General features: G+C 47.9%; 1 protein-coding gene across 1 annotated transcript in view; it reads right to left on the bottom strand.

Annotated features, from left to right (window-relative positions):
- The window catches only part of LOC136967381 (adhesion G protein-coupled receptor L3-like), a 66,555-nt gene extending 50,903 nt beyond the window's left edge, over positions 1–15,652 (bottom strand). Inside the window, exons 1-2 of the mRNA XM_067261147.1 lie at positions 15,623–15,652; positions 8,524–8,766 (exon numbers count right to left, since the gene is read on the bottom strand). Coding sequence (XP_067117248.1) covers positions 8,524–8,578 — 55 coding nt within the window. The 5' untranslated portion in view covers positions 8,579–8,766; positions 15,623–15,652. The remainder of the gene's footprint in view (positions 1–8,523; positions 8,767–15,622) is intronic.
- Between the last annotated feature and the right edge of the window lie 395 nt (positions 15,653–16,047).

Below are 16,047 nucleotides of genomic sequence, written 5' to 3'. Positions count from 1 at the left end.
TACCAGAATTCAAAACAGAGAACTGAAAAACTGAGGATTGGGAAAAATAACCGAAACGACGTTTTTTTTTTTTTTAAGGACTCTGAAGTTCATATCAGGACTGCAGCCCAAAGAATATTCAATAGCACCAGTAAGGAATCAAAAACCAACTAGTTTAAAAGAGAGTGCATTTTGAATGGCCTATCCTTAGTACAGATATCAAGTATGCCTGGGCCCTTTCTACGACAAATGTACTGTGCCTTCCTTCCGGAGTATTCATACCTCTACAATACCAGCCTTGTTCACTTTGTGAGCTATGGGGAGGCCTTGTATGATGCGGTTGTTCCCAGCATCCTCTAAGGAGTCTCTACCCCTGACAGTACGTTCACGCCCGAACCATCAAGATGGGTCTCGCGACACCACAGGACGCCGAAGACCACGACGGCTATCTCTCCCTCCGTCTCTCTCTCTCTCTCTCTCTCCCTCCGTCATCCCTCCTCTCCATCTCTCGTTTCACGGCTCCCTCGGTCCATCTCGCGGAGGCAGAAAGGGCCGCATTATCACACAGGGAAAAATGATCCCCTTCAAGTCCCCCCAGCCACTGAACAAGGGCCAGTGATCACGGAGAGAGGTGTGTGTGTGTGTGTGTGTGTGTGCACGTACCGGAGTGAGAACGGTGAAAGTCGTGTGTGTGTTTGTGTGAGAGAGGGGGCGACACTGGGGAATGTGCACCTGCAATATTTCTCACTGGACACAGGCTCTCTTTTGTAGCGTCTCGTCCACCCTATCACAAGGGGGAATCTACTTAGGGGTTTGAGGAGGAACATTAAAGAGCACCCTAATAGCTAGGTGTGGACTTCTTTCACTGGACCCTGCCCCGACATTTAAATAAGAAAGAACACAGCACTGATACCAAAATGGAGGCAGTTTGAGGAAAGGGGGGGGGGGGGGGGGGGGGGGGGTGATAGAGCAGATCTGGCAATCTCACAAAACAGTCAAAAGTAAACAGAAGTCATAGCTCTCTGGAATCCATTTGTAGACATGAATAATGCCATGGAAAGCCTAAAGTGAAGGGTAATAAGAAAGAAAAATGACCTCTCACAGGATAGCCTTATTGAGCGGTCCAAATAGCCATAATATATTGTCTTTTTAATCTTCCGTGGCATGTGGCCCTTGGTGTGTGATTGTGTGTGTGGGCGTGTGCAATGTCGTAAAAAAAAAGACAAAAAAAAAGAGATGTGTGCACATGTGTACATGTGTGCACTTGTGTGTGTGTGTATGTGTGCACGTGTGTGTGTGTGTGCGTGTGTGTGTGTGTGGGGTACGAGGTGGGGGAGAAAGTGTTCATTCCTATCATGTCTGGGACCTCCCACGGGTTTGTCCTGGCCCAGGATCAGCTCCAGGCAGCTCATGGGAGGACAGTGGGAGGTGACTTCAGGGGGTGATCCATCACTCCACCAAATTGACAATCCATCCATGGCAGTGACGGCCTCCATGCCAGATTGAGGGCAAGCCGTGACCTCAAAGCTTGCATATTTCTGTAGAGGAGGGGGCTGGTGTGAGAGGAGTGTGTGCGTTGCGGATGTGCTTGTGTGTGTGTGTGTGTGTTTTGCGGATGCGCTTGTGTGGTCTGCGTTGTGGTTTTTTGGGTGTGTGTGTGTGTATGTGTGTGGATTCACACATCCCAGATAACACTTGCCATTCAAGATAGGATTTTATCCTGCATCGGCTTGACCCTGACACAATTTCAAACATAACGCAGGAGGACCAAAATATACAGCCTTCTATCTCCTCTCTTTTATCTCCATCACTCCCTTTCTCTCTCTCTCTCTCTTTTTTTCTTTCTTCCTCGAGCACAATTAATAAGGAAATGGAACGGGGCCGACCGGCTTCCCAAAGGAGGACGAATGCCTCAACAATGGAGCCCTTCTTTTGTCAATGGCTGTATTGAATTCCCATGGAGGCCAGTGTGCCACATCGAAGGCCATCTCCAGTATCCCCTCCCTCCCTCCGTCCCTCCCTCCCTCCCTCCCCTCTTACTCTCCCTCCCTCTTGCTCTCCCTCCGTCCCTCCCTTCCTCTCTCTCTCTTATCCGCAAGGTCTGGCTAGGCTAATCTGCTCAACTGTAACATTTGATCCCAGCTTCGGCATGAATGCCGACTTTACAATACTTTGTATTGATTCGCGTGTGTGTGTGGGAGGGGGGGGGGGGGGGGGGGCACTCTAGAAGCTTGGTTGCCCGTACTGCAGGAAAAAGAGAAGAAGAGGAGGAGGAGGGGGGGGGGGGGCAGTGTACCTCTCCTTATAATTGGGACCGTCCCCATTTGCACCCGAATGTAGTATTAGGTAAACGTAATTAGATCCTTTTGTCTTTTTAGTCAAATTCACTTTCTAAACTCAAGTTGTAAATTGCCATGCGTGAATGAGGGAGCGATAGAACAAAAGAGGAAACGAGCGAGGAGAGACAGGGAGGAAATGAAAGAGATAGCGAGACGGAGGCAGAAGGGGGGGAAACACTTTGGATATGCTGATAAGTGATTAATCCCCTTTCTTCTCTCATCGTGAGGCAAAATAGAGCATTGGACGGTATTTGTTTTCCCAGCCACAGCAAGGTGATATCTGCGCGGTTGTTCTTCAGTTGACCAACCCCCCTGCTATTGGGGCAGCTTTGTACTGCCAACAGCACTCGGGCTCAATTCATTCCATTTCACATGACATTGCGTTCATGTGGCAGACGCCGTCACCCAAAGCGACATGCAAACGGAGCATATGGAAAGTCCAACAGCAGATCACGGATCAGTTCTACAGTATTTCGGCGGTCAGAGTCAAGGTCTGTATCTACTAGCTGGTATTATTGACTCTTATTGACGTTAAATGCAGACTCTCCCTGCATGCCACACAACCTACTGCTAACAGCATACCTCGGAATTAGTGACCCATTGATCAAATAAAGTTCATGTTTGTAGGTCTGCCTGGGCCCTGGTGTATTTATTCCAACCACTGAGTCCTTGCATTGACCCTTTGATTCCCGTAAGGTGCTACGCTAACAAAGAACGCACCAAGGGCAGCGGTCTTGAACGGCCGGCGGGTGGCCAGGGGGACAGAGAGTGTGTTATGTCACCGGGCAGGGCAGTCTATTGGCTCCGAGAGTGACTCGCATTGAAACACGAGCCGTGTAGCCTTGTGTCAGACCACAACAACGGAACACAACACGACAAGCTCATCAAGGGAAGGCCCCCTGAACTGACCCGGCAAAGGGAGAGAAGGATTTCTTCTGTATTTTACGGGGGGGGGGAAACCCCCCACTAGACTTTGTCAAAACAAGAAGCGCTGTGTGAACCGCGCTGTCGAAGCACGCAGCGCGAACCCCGTTTTTTTTTTTTACCTTCAAAAACCCAGCGCGTGCGGGTCCGCAAAATCTCTCCGTCCAATTTTGCGTAGGAAGCGCGTATCTGCAGATATAGCAATAAGTCACCGCAATTACAGGAGAGGGGTTGGAAGGGGTCCAATCACAGGACCGGAAGGAGGAAGGACAGCCGGGCCACCCTTTTTTGACACGCCCGTACGCTCCGCTGTACCTCTGACAGAGAGCTGACACAAGCAATCCTGCACAGCGCCCGGGATTTACATCACCCACGCCGGTGTCATCATGCAGCGCGTACCGTACAGTAGGCGGCCTGCCTCCTCTCTAGCCCCCCAGTATAGCTTGTAACATGTAGCTTACCCTGACATGTAAAAGAACATGACGCTATATGTGCATCCATTACGGCCTCTTGGCATGGGATCAATCGACGCTCCTTAATTTGTTTATATTTCACAGTGTGTAAAAGGGAAGTGAATAATTGATGGGGGCGGGGGGGTTTTAAAGCACGGCTTTAAGGGCCGTCTCCTTCGCGGCGTATTTTTGGACCCTCGCTTAACCGCCCACTCGTAGATGCGAGGCCAAAGGCCGTTCCGGAGTTTTTCCGCTAAGATTCCACTTTCGGCAGGGGCCGAACGCAGCTCCGTCTGGAGAGGGGGGGGGGGGGGGGGGGTCAGTCGGTGATATTTCTCCAGCCCCAGCCCGCCAGGCGCCACACACACACACATTAGAGCTCCTAATGTAAACTAACATCCACCGCCACTTGACCCCCCTGTCAATATCCGTCCTCATTAAAAGCCTCTCCGCCCGCCCGGAGTCCACTTTAAATGGCATCGTTCGCCGCTTACTGAATTATGCCATGGAAGCCAGGATGGCGGAGGGAAGGGGTTGGGGGTGGGGGGGGGTGGGGGTAAGGGGTCCTAATTCATTCCTTTCGAAGATATACGCGGGGCTTCTGTTTGAACGCCTATAAAACTTGCGGGCATGTTTGACCCCACGAGCGCGAACGACACCAAGCCCCCCCCCCCCCCACCCCCCCCCCCCCCCCCCCCCCACCCCCGGGTTCTCGCTTAATGTTGCCACCATTTGTTCCGTCCAGGTTCCCAGGGCCTGACAGCACTTTGGCAGCGCCAGGCCAACCGCGGAGCAACGCAAGACACTTTACCGACTCCGCCGTAAGTACAGTATGAAGCGAGTATTGATTTTCTCCCCCCCCGGATTTAAGGTGCGGACGACAAAGAAAACTGTAACACCCTCGTGCCGAAATGCCGAGCAAGATTTATCGAGGGGAATTACAGCATTTGAATTAAATTTACAATACAAAAGAGAGCCAGGATTTGGCACAATTACTTTATCCTGAGCTAATAATTCTATTGAAATGAGGCTGCATGCTTTGACAATAAGTGGAACCAAACAGAAAAAAGAACATTTGCATTGAGCAAACAGAGATATGGTATAAGAGGGCATCTAACTGGCAGCTGTTGTGGAAAGCCCCAGGGAAAGAGTGAAGGAAGAAAAGGAAATAATCGTACTAAATATTAATACTTGTCACAACAGGGCCTTCAACTATCTGCCTTTGAGAATTATGATCAAATGCATCGTTGCATTTGAACTTTTAAACCCCCCAAAGTATTAGGAAGTGCCTGTTTGCTCTAGAAGCTTCTCACACACTGAGACAGAGAACACTCCATATTGTTCTTCAACAACACAATCAAGTTTTTTGTTCATCATTCGTTTTTCTTCCTTTCGCATGTTCCGTTTGTGCGCCTCTCTGCATTGAAGACAAGAAGGAGGAAACCTAATGTTCCAATGTCCCCGGCACAGGAACTTCAGGTACATGTGAACAGGAACGTGGTTGCACTCGACGCTTCTCCCGCGGGCTACGTTTCCCAACAACCAGCTGCGTTCAGACCTCCCACAAGATTCTCCACTCGACCTGTGACTTGAGTTGGACGCCTGTCCTCGTTCCTTTGTTGTTTTAATTCACCTCACGAACAACAGCCGTGCGACACATAAACCCCTTGAATTGACGTCGAGTGTTTACGGACACAATCATACACCTCTGCAATTTGGTGATTGACAGACGCCACCTCTCAAAACAACGCGAGCGGGCTTATTACTTTCACGCGGTTCCTGACGCAGCATATAATCACAACAAAACTGTACATGCCCCCAGTGGGCCCCTCTCTTGAAGTTCCCCTGTTTCAAAACACGAGCTCACCAAGCCAATCATTTCATTCATTAGGCAAATTAGGCAAATAAAGGGATGCCCTGGCGAGTGGAGAGAAGACCCCGGAACAGGGAGACGAATTGAGTGCGTCGGGCGTGGAAATATCGAGATTGACACGAAACAATTTACTGTTATATTGGAGCAATGGGATCAAGGTCTTGATTAGCATATTTGGGATGGACAGGTGGAGTTAATGAGGTTCAGGTGAAGCCTCCATGATGGGTTATGTTTGTTTGTGTCAGTGTGCATGTGTGTAAGAACATGGGTGTGCGTTGAGTGCATGTGTAGAGAGAGAGAGAGAGAGAATTAGTGAGACAGAAAATTGCACAGATAGCATGACCTGAGTGCGAGTCTTTGTGTGTGAAAGTGTGTGTGTGTGCGGTCTGTTCCTACCCTCACCCCCCAACCCTCCTTGCCCCTTGTGTGGGTGTATTTTTGCAGAGAGCCTCAGGTACAATTGGCAGAATGGTCAATTACCTGCCATAGTTATGTGCTGAGCAGCACACACGCACGCACACACACACACACACACATGGTGAGCACTTTGCTCGAGGCGAACGTCTGGCTTCCTCACCCCCCCCCCCCCACCCCCCCACCCATCCCACAGTGTGGCTAAATCTGCTTCCATTTTTTGATGTATGTGGTCGGGCTCTTATTATGAAGAATGTGTCAGCTACCCACACCGCCTCTTGTCTTACGGAGTGGTCTACGGGCGTCATCCATTACTGTCAGACCGCCTTTGATTCCATGGAACGGAATAAATATCAAATCCTTCCTTGGGTGTTTCACAAGCACGTAAACACATGATGAATGGCCGTACCACTGGTTCGGAAGGTGTTTTTTATTTTATTTTTCTTTGGGGGGGGGGGGGGGGTCTGCGTTACTCGACAGCAGCGGGGGGGGAAGGCACTTCCTTCTCGTATGCTTTGTGGCTCCGCTTGTTACTCTCCCCACTCCTGTCTCGCTGGCATGTTTGTCTATTTCTGCCTGTCCCCCCACCCCTCCACCGTCCTTCACCCCTTCCCCCACCTCCCCCCTCTCTCACCCCACTCCCCCGGCTCAATCTGCCTCTCTTCATCGTCTCGCCTCAGAGTTGGAATCCATCATTGGGTTAATCCGGGGAGCTCTCAGGGTTCTCGTCTATGCTGGCTATGCGGGACATGTCCTTGGGGCCTTTCATCCTTTTTTTCCCCTCCTCCCCTCCATCTTCAGACGGGTTAGAACGTGGACAGGCTCTGGCAGTTGTGCAAACACGGGCGCTACGACCGCTAGCCAGCTGTGAGCGGAGGCTGTGAGGGAGCCATCTGAGCATCTTTCATGATCTCGGCGTGTTTGTGTGTGTGTATGGTTTTCGAAGTGTGCGAAAGTCTACGAGCATGCCTGATCATGTAGTGTATTTGGTGTGTGCTACTGTGCCCATGTTTGATTGCGTGGGTGTAATCGTGTGAGTGTATGTGTCGGAGTGTGTGTGTGTGTGTGTGTGTGTGATGGTGGGGGGAAACAAGGGACCTTAACAGGATTACCATCCTAAAGTAGGCCAGTGTCCTCCTGAGTGCACAGTAAATGCCCATGGGGGGTAGAAAGTGTGGAGAGATCCCCCCCCCACCACCCCCTCACCGCACCAAAGATTTACACCCTCAGTAGAATCATCTGGAACATCTGGGGCTTTGTCTCGGTGCAAGGGCTCGTCTCAGGGTGTTAGATAGGATTTTCCTTCGGGCCTTGGTAAACTATCGAACGGCTGATCTCAAACATATGACCCAATCCCGAGGGCTCTCCCAGCAAATCTATCTCAAGCAGGCTTTTTGTTATGCTCACCGACGTAAGCCAACATCCCACGAATGCAACACTGGTTTAGGGAGGTGATGGAGTGCTAATGATCTCGTCCAATGCATAAACACAACTAAGTCAAGGTCAGGGGGGGGTAATAAGGGCGATAACATCCGAGTTGTGTGGTGTCGGCCTATAAAGCAGGTTTAGGTGCAATTCCTCCCCACATCTGTATTCACGATCCATTGTTTGGTGGAGAGTTACGGTGTGGAGCGGTTTATTATGCAACCTATTGTCCCTGGCAGTTATTCTTTCCAGCTCTCTGGCTGGTGAGCAGTAAATTAACCTCTTCATAATGTCGCTGGTCCACCACGATCAATGAGGGCAGGGCATAAAGACAGACGCGTGACGTATCGTTAGGGCCAGACCCCACCTCAATGACAAGGGGGAGGAAATCATACAAAGGATGCCAGCTGGGAGAATTAGCTGAGATCAGCACTGCAGCCAAAGATTCAGACAAAAAAGGAAAAAAAAAAAAGAATCATATATATATAAATATAAAAATATTCAATTTGCTTGCAAATCTACAAATTAATGGCTTTGCTGTATCAAATTAACATCTTCACGGGCCACTGCACCCCCCCCCCCCCCCCCCCACACACACACACACACACACACACACACACCCACCACCACATAGACTCCCACTACCAAGACCCTGCTTTCCTGTTATTAATTTCAACTCCTCCACCTATTTCTCTTTTAATCTCCATTTAAATGACTTAATTTACTTTGCCTGTGAAAGGCGTTTAAAGCGTTTTAGTGCAGATATTTGTTTTTTTTCCTGATGATTTTCCTGATGACTAATGGATTTAAACGCTGGGACCAGTGAGCCAGTCAGATTTCTTTCACCCACTTTGTTTTTTATGTTCTCATTTACAAAGTTATGCGTTGTCATTCATTTTGGGAGTGGTTTGAAGTGATCTCTATTGTCATGAAAGTTACACACACATTCCATGAGAAGGCTAAATAGTGGCCCAAGTAAGGACCTCAGCACACACACACACACACACACCCACACACACGCACACACACACACACACACACACACACACACACAAGCACTTTACTCTTCAACCCCCACCCAGCTCATCCACCCTGGTGGCCCCTTGGCACGGCTTACCCAGAGCTGCTGGCGCAAACAGGCTGGCGAGGAGGAGCAGGCGTGCGGTCCACATGGCCTCCCCTCTCTCCTCTCGCTCCACCGCCCGCTGCTGATCCGTCCGGCCGAGGGCTCAGGACTTCCCTGGCGCGCCCGACACGAGTGCTGTCCTCGACGGCTCCTCTCCGCAGGGTGGCGCCCCCTGGTACGGTCCCAAGCTCTGGTGCCGCCCCGCTCTGCTCCCGTCACCGCCCCGGTCCTACCCTGGGAGAGGAGGAAGAGAAAAGACGGGACTTTTTAGTCGCACGCAAGAAATGGCAGTTCCGGTTTCTCTGCCACTTGAAAATCGAGAGCTGGTGAATTTACAGTACACGCATGAAATATACGGGGGGGCGGGGGAGGGGGGGGGGGGTTGTTTGATGTTTTTTTACGAGCACTTTGCAGTTTTACAGCCACTTCACCAAAATGTTGTAAATTCACATCTTCGTCAGAGGAACAGTCATTTGTGGATTTCCCAGCATGGGAGACCAGAAGTCCACTGATGAATCACTGGGTCATTCAAAGCAGCAATGAGCGCAATCAACAGCCCACTGTTGACACTGCAGCCAAGACCACAGAGGTCATTATGGGATTGCGTTGGCGCTCATTGTGGTTTCAACAACCCATAGATAGCGAGTGACTGGCTCACCACAGTGCTCTCGTAAGACGCTGGGAGTGGAGGTCTATTCTGGAAGTGCTTAATGATCATTGTCATCAGAAGAACAGGGTGACATTTCTCCACTCCAAAGGGTGTGCAAAGGAAATCTCACAGTTTGCGGTTTGCCTGCTGGGGGAAGCACACCAGCTCTCACAAACGCTCATTGTGCGCCGTGAAACGCCTAGTCTTGTTCCTGGAACAACAAAATGGCTTCCCACGCACGCAGACAAGTCTGCACAGGCCCGTTTGACCCCTTGACCTTTGCTGGAGCGCATGATAAGGCCTCGAATGGTGAACTCATGACATCGGTTGGCTACATCATCGTAGCTCTATTGCTAACTAATTAGCATATTGAGAGCGCACACGCCATGCTGCGCTCACAGGAAGGCTATGCTCTGACACTAGTACAGCGTGTTGATTGGAACATTGAAGCATTTCCATTTTTTGAAACGATACATATTTGTACAAACTGTATGCAAAATGTCAATTGAAAGCACAATGGTTTGGTTGGTAACTGTTTCATGTGGTGTCATTCGATGAGGTTCAAAAGATTACATGAATATAGATGGAATGGAACTCCACATATTAAGGTTAAGATAGTTTTAGAAAATAAGCTGCCTATAACAATGTTCTAAGCATCAATGCTGATCTGCTACAGCAGTTTCATCCCTGTGCATAATGATTATGGATATAATCCACAGACAATGTTTATATCCTTTGTAATGGTGTTATCTTTGCCCATTAGGCCTTTATGCTGCACTTTGCACAGTAAATATAGAAAATATTCCCATTACTAAATGTCTAAAAGATAACCACGTTTCAAAAAGGTCGATTCGCAAATACAGAAGAACATGCACAAAGAAATAACTTAATCACAAACAAACAAAAAAATCAAAAAGTGACTGGGATGAGATTATGTTTGCATTTTTCCCTCTCTGCTACCGGAATCTCAATCCCAATCTAAAACGTTTGTCATCAGTCTTGTGGTGCCCCCACTTTTGTCCATAATCTGCATTGCTTTGGTGCATGACATTTTCAGATCTCGTAATCTAGTTGTTAATCCCAGTCCAAAATCCATACTAGATTAGAATAATCAGATTGTGAAAGGCAGACATTACTGGGGTTATCTGAGTAGGGACTTACCTGACCTAACAAAAAGAGTGTAGGTGTGTGGGTTGGATGTGTGTGTATGTGTGTGTGTGTGTGGGGGGGGGGGGGGGTTGGTTAATAAATCTGTGCTCACCACGCTAATATCAAATGGCTATTGCTTCTGTCTTGCAGACATAAGTAAACTAAAAGTCTGAAGATGATGACTTGTAGGTCTATTTCTGACAAGACAATTGTCAAAGTAGCGAAATAATGTGGAATAAACCAGAGTCATGCATCCCGTGTGTCAGGTAAAGTCGTTGCCCCTGTGAATTGGGGACAGATGCCGAGATGAAACCAAGACAACTTGAAAGGAGGAGAGATCACCAGTCACATGAGCCCAGTTGATATATTCAAGGCAGCAACCCTATCACCGTTTCCCCTGTCATCAACCTCAGCTATGTGCCCTTTCTTCAGAGCTCTGCGCCCAAACTGTCAGAAAAAATACAGAAAGCTAGTCCAGGGAGTGACAGAAGCTGCTGCTCCGACAGGGGGACAATGAGACGACCACGAGCCACGGACATTCAGACGTCCCCTTCGCTCTACCTCAGGGTCGCGTGTGCGTGCGAGCGAGGGAGGGAGTCGTGTGTGAGAGCGGCGCGACCCAATGGCGCACAGCGATGCTGAGTTTGACTCGCGCAGCCACACAATAGCATTTGCTTTTCCAAAGGGCTGCTCGAAATGACACGCACTCCTCACAGCTCCCCTCCCAACTGTAGTTATCACAGCAGCTCATTTGCTTCCTACTGAGGTGTGCGAGAGGAGCGGTGTAGACAACGATAACCACCGAGGAGCTTGTCTCGAAATGCACTCCCTTCTTTTATGAGTGAGATTTGGACAGGATTCGACACCCGGGAAGTATAACACCCAAAAACCCCGAAAACGAATTGCCAACTCTCGTTTTGGGAGGAGCCTTGATGATGCATCTCTCTCTCTGCTGGCGTTTCAAGGGTGCTTGTTCGTTTTGCTTTTTTTCCCCCTCTCTCCCCCCCCCCCCCATATTTTCTTTCAGATGAGCCGCTCAACATCTACAGTCTCTGGATGAGACGCCTGCATCTACCACTTCAATTAGTCCACTTCATTGCATCCTCGGAGTCTCAACTGCAAACTTTTTAATCAGTGTTGTTGTTTGTCTTTATTTTAGTATGCTGCCAGTGCCAACGGGGCCAGTTGAATCCTGACGGTTCTAATTAATTGAGTTTTTCTGGTGGAAAATCCCCCATCCCTTCCCCTCCCTTCCTCCAGACGCTAAGTTAGTCAAGAAGGGAAAACACAAACGATGTGGTCTAAAGAAAAAGAAGTTAGGAGAATAACGAGGACAAAAAGGGACAGGAAAAGTCTTGAGCAGAAAAAAAATGGCCTTTTCATCCACCAGGCAGATTTGTGTCTGGGAGATGGACAGGGGAATAGAACGCAACAGTGATAGCCCATCGGTCAGTTGTAATGGATTTGGTATTGATCTGCTAAAGTAATATCTGGTGAGCTCTACTCAATATGTACATAACTACAGAATATCTACTTTTGAAAATATGAAAGTACGTCAACCTCAATGTGTTGAATTGTTGTACTCGGTCAGGTTGTGATGAATGTTTGCAGATGTTTAAAAGGATGCAAAAATATTTGACAAGTCACTATGATCTTGCAAAGCCTAAAGGGATGTTTGCACGGTAATTAATGAACTCCTAATGAACCACGCCTGGTGTGAAGCTCAACAAGGAAACAAGTCTCCCTCAATGCTGCTTGACTATCAAACACATTTAGCTACCACGATACTGACAACCTCCTTTATAGCTAGCACCTTCCAAAGTCTTCAGGTGGAAGGAAGTGGACATGAGGTAAAATGTGTTTTCTCAAACACCTGTTATTCCGTTGTTTAACAAAACAACATGAAAACACTGGCTGTTAATGGCGGGGCACAATGGGAAAATCTTCATAACATCCCATTTAAAAACATCAATCTGTGCAATCCACCAGACAGGGTTTTTGTGTTCATCTCTGTAGACTTTGAGCAGGCAGGGCTGTCTTCCATCATGGCTTATGTTCTTAGGGAATCAGATAGTGACCTGAGTCCCTGCTACATGCAGGCGCTTAACCAGGTACTGCTGCTGCCAAGCAGAACATCTAGTCTTCCTACAAACAACATGTCACAGATCAGTTCACAGCTTAGACTACAAGTGACGTAGCTTCAATGCAATGTGACGCGCAATTTGTTATAACAAGAGACTTTGTTTGCTTTATTTGATCTAAATCCACCAAATAGTTTCCAGCTTTTGCTGTTTTACTGACACACCCGAATGAGCTTACCTTGCACAGCTCTGGAGAATATGTGGTCTCCATACCTAGGCTGGTGGCAATCAAACACTGTCATAGTACCCATGGTGAAACTTGTACGACAGCCTGGTTGAATCATGCATCGGCATGTCAGAAAGCGTCCAAAGTCAACCGCTTTACATGTTTGGTTACGCAACCGTTTGCAAGTGATTGACACTGTGACGGTGACTGCCACCCACTCCTGAACCAGTAATGCAGAATAGCAAGGTTTTTTTCCCCCCGATAGAACTGTGCGTCACGCATAATCAAGTGAGCAAGTGTCGTCCGTTGAATGTGAACACTTCTCAAAACACGCCCAAAAGCTGTTACTTAAACCGCAAGCATGGAAAAAAAAGAGATAAATCACTCGTTCAAAAGAAGTGCAAAAGGAGTTTGAGAGTCTTTGGTGTGTTCGGCATTACGTTTCCTGACACCTGTTGTTGAGGCTTACAGTATCTGGGTATAGTGATAACCGCCAAGTCACCACCTACAATTAGTTCCAGTTGCCCCATCTCTCTCTCCCATGCAAATGAAACTGAAGACGTTTCATTAGGCAGGAATGAGCCCTATACGCGCCATACAATGCAGCCCCAACAAAGTGTAAGCCGATCTTCAATGTTATCTGATGGGGGCATGCTAAGTATGATGTTACCGGTCACGCCTGCTTGAATCACTCCTACACACACTGTCTAATAAACGAGAGATAGTTTTTCAGGGTTAAACACACAGGCTCAGATTTTCTAGTATGTTCCAATGTATAGATGTGGTATCAGGATAACAAGCTGGGAGGAGGGAGGGTTTGAACATGATGGTTTATGATGGGAGATGAGATTGTGTTTATGCTAATGGTTATCACACCTAAGATGAAGTTGAATATTAATTAGGGTCTGAATACCTATTTTGAGGAAATAGGACATTTGCTTATGAATATTGTGACCTACGCAACACAAACACACGCACACAAACACATACACACAAAGGAATAAAATGAATTGCCATTACCATTATTAAATGTATGAATACACACAAAGGGCTGAATTACGTCGTCACACCAGGGACAAAATGGAAGCTCGCAAGCGTAAAGTGAATAAATGCAGATACTCAGTATGAATGCTAAGGAAACCTGCCTTGACACAGTGTCTCTATTATAATGCAAAGCTCAGGCCTATCCATTTTCCACTCCCATTTTGCTCTCCCTCTTTCAATCTTTTGCTCTTGCACTCTCCCTCTACCTTTCTCTCTCCCTCTCTCTGTCTCTGTCCCTCCCTCTCTGTCTCTCTCTCTTTCCCTCTCTCTATTCCTTTCTCTCTCTCTCTCAGTCTCTCTCAGCATATCTTACCTAATGCGGCACAAATGGATCTCAGAGAGAAAAGGGATATTGTGGGATGGAGAGAGAGGGGGTGGACAGGGTTGGGAGTAGTAGCTGGAATTTCAAGATCATGAATTGTTATAAGTGCCCCCACCGGAGAGGGGCAGGTGGGGGGGGGGGGGAGGGGTTTCGAGCTATAGCCCGAGCAGCTCTGTCACTACGGCACGTGAGGTAGTCAGGTTACCATGGTAACAACAGGTAAGCCTTACCTGTTGGCTGTGCCGTCGACCTCTCTCCACGGGTGACCGGAATTCTGGGCACACAAGCCCTGGCACCAGACTCCAGGGCCAAGGAAGGCGCCGGAAGGGGCCAGAAAAACCACCCAAGTGAAACGCATTTATCCGTTTCCTAATCTTTTTTTCATTTTATGTTCCTCCTTTTCATCTAAAGTGCTCAAAATGTTCTGAGCAGATGGAAAGATGAATGCTAGCAATGCGATACAAGTGATACTTCACAGGAAGGCTACGACAAAACATAAAGAGACATTTACAGTGGGTCTACATGTATACTGTTATGGAACAGGTCAATACAGCTTATGGGTATATTATAGCTGACTAAGCCAGTCTCCTACGGACGGCGATTGGATATTGGCTGAACAGTGGCTGTGATGGATGTGCTATAAAGGTAACATGACATCATCATGAGAAAGCTTATGCAGCATGTACGCATATGGATTTTTTAATGAGTATGATCAACCTAGTACATCCATGTCTATGATGGCCCTCCCTGATTGGATATACTTGGAGACGGTGGAATCTGATTGGCTCCCCCCTTTTAAACTCGGATTCATTTGTTTTGTGAGTTAACAGCACACGGTCAAAGGTCAGCGCGGGCAGCTAAAAGCTGAACAGCTTGTCGAGCGTGCGGACAATCAGGGTCACAGTCTGTTAGACATGTAACAAAGCCAAACCGTCTCACTAATTACTTTTGTAATCTGATATGGCATTTTGGCACAAGGCCTATAGCAAAGTGACTGACGTCTGACAGACCAACCCTCAAAGCTGAGCGTGGTCCAAGTCAAAGGCTTCCCCTTTCTTTTATTTTTTTATCCCTCCACCCCCCCCCCCTTCTCTCTCTCCAACTGGCTGGCTGAGGTCTCAATCTCCATTTTGTCTTGGAAATATTCCCTCTCTCTCTGTTTGCATATTATTTTCTATTCAAACCAGACTGGTCTGCCTGAAACCAACTCAAATTGAGTCCTTGAGTCACAAACCCATTCAAATCCATTCAAAGGGCCGCCTGTCAACACAGACACTTCACTCGGAGCCAGTTCCAAGGAGAAAGAGAGAGAGAAAGAGAAACAGTGAGCAAGAGAGAAAAAAAACACACAAATAAAAACAGCAATTTGAGCGAAGGCTTTCAAACGGGAAAACCGAGAATTTAAACCTGAACAACACACATCCCTATGGTGCATAAGTTTCAATCTCATTAGCAGTTACAATGTGAAGTATTTGAAAGATAATGGAATGTGAAAAAGCTTTTAATCTACATAGGCTTATTTCAAGGCCGATATGTAAAACTCTCCCACAAAGCACAATGAACAGTCAATGAACATTTACATCACAATACGCTGCTGTTATTTTTTTTCCATTAATTACCGTGTTATGTTTTGGCGCCATAATGAAAGCCGGCTGGATGTTACCCGCAGAGTGGGATAGGCTGTGAACGAACGGGTAACTGGAGGTACGACCGCGCTCTGCATTCTAAGCAACGACTGTGGTCACCACCTCGGGGAATTCAAATCGCTTCCACCTGGCTTACACTGAGGTTCAATTAGACAGGGAGGAAGGGGAGGTAGGTGGGGGGGGGTCTGAAGGAAAGGGCTGGAGAGGGAGAAAAAAAACGAAATATGTAAAATATAAGTAATGTGTGTTTGTGTTGCGGGGGGGAGGGGGGGGGCAAGCTAGACGTGTGTGCACACACGACTTGTGTGCAAATCACACACAAACGGTTAAAGGCGAGTACCATGCAGTCTGAGGCATTACCTCAGGGGCCAAGGTTCGATTCCAGCTCGGGGCCATTT

This window comes from Osmerus mordax, chromosome 23 (genome assembly GCF_038355195.1).
Source record: "Osmerus mordax isolate fOsmMor3 chromosome 23, fOsmMor3.pri, whole genome shotgun sequence".
Taxonomy (NCBI): Eukaryota; Metazoa; Chordata; class Actinopteri; order Osmeriformes; family Osmeridae; genus Osmerus; species Osmerus mordax.
This window is presented reverse-complemented; position numbering and strand designations above follow the sequence as displayed.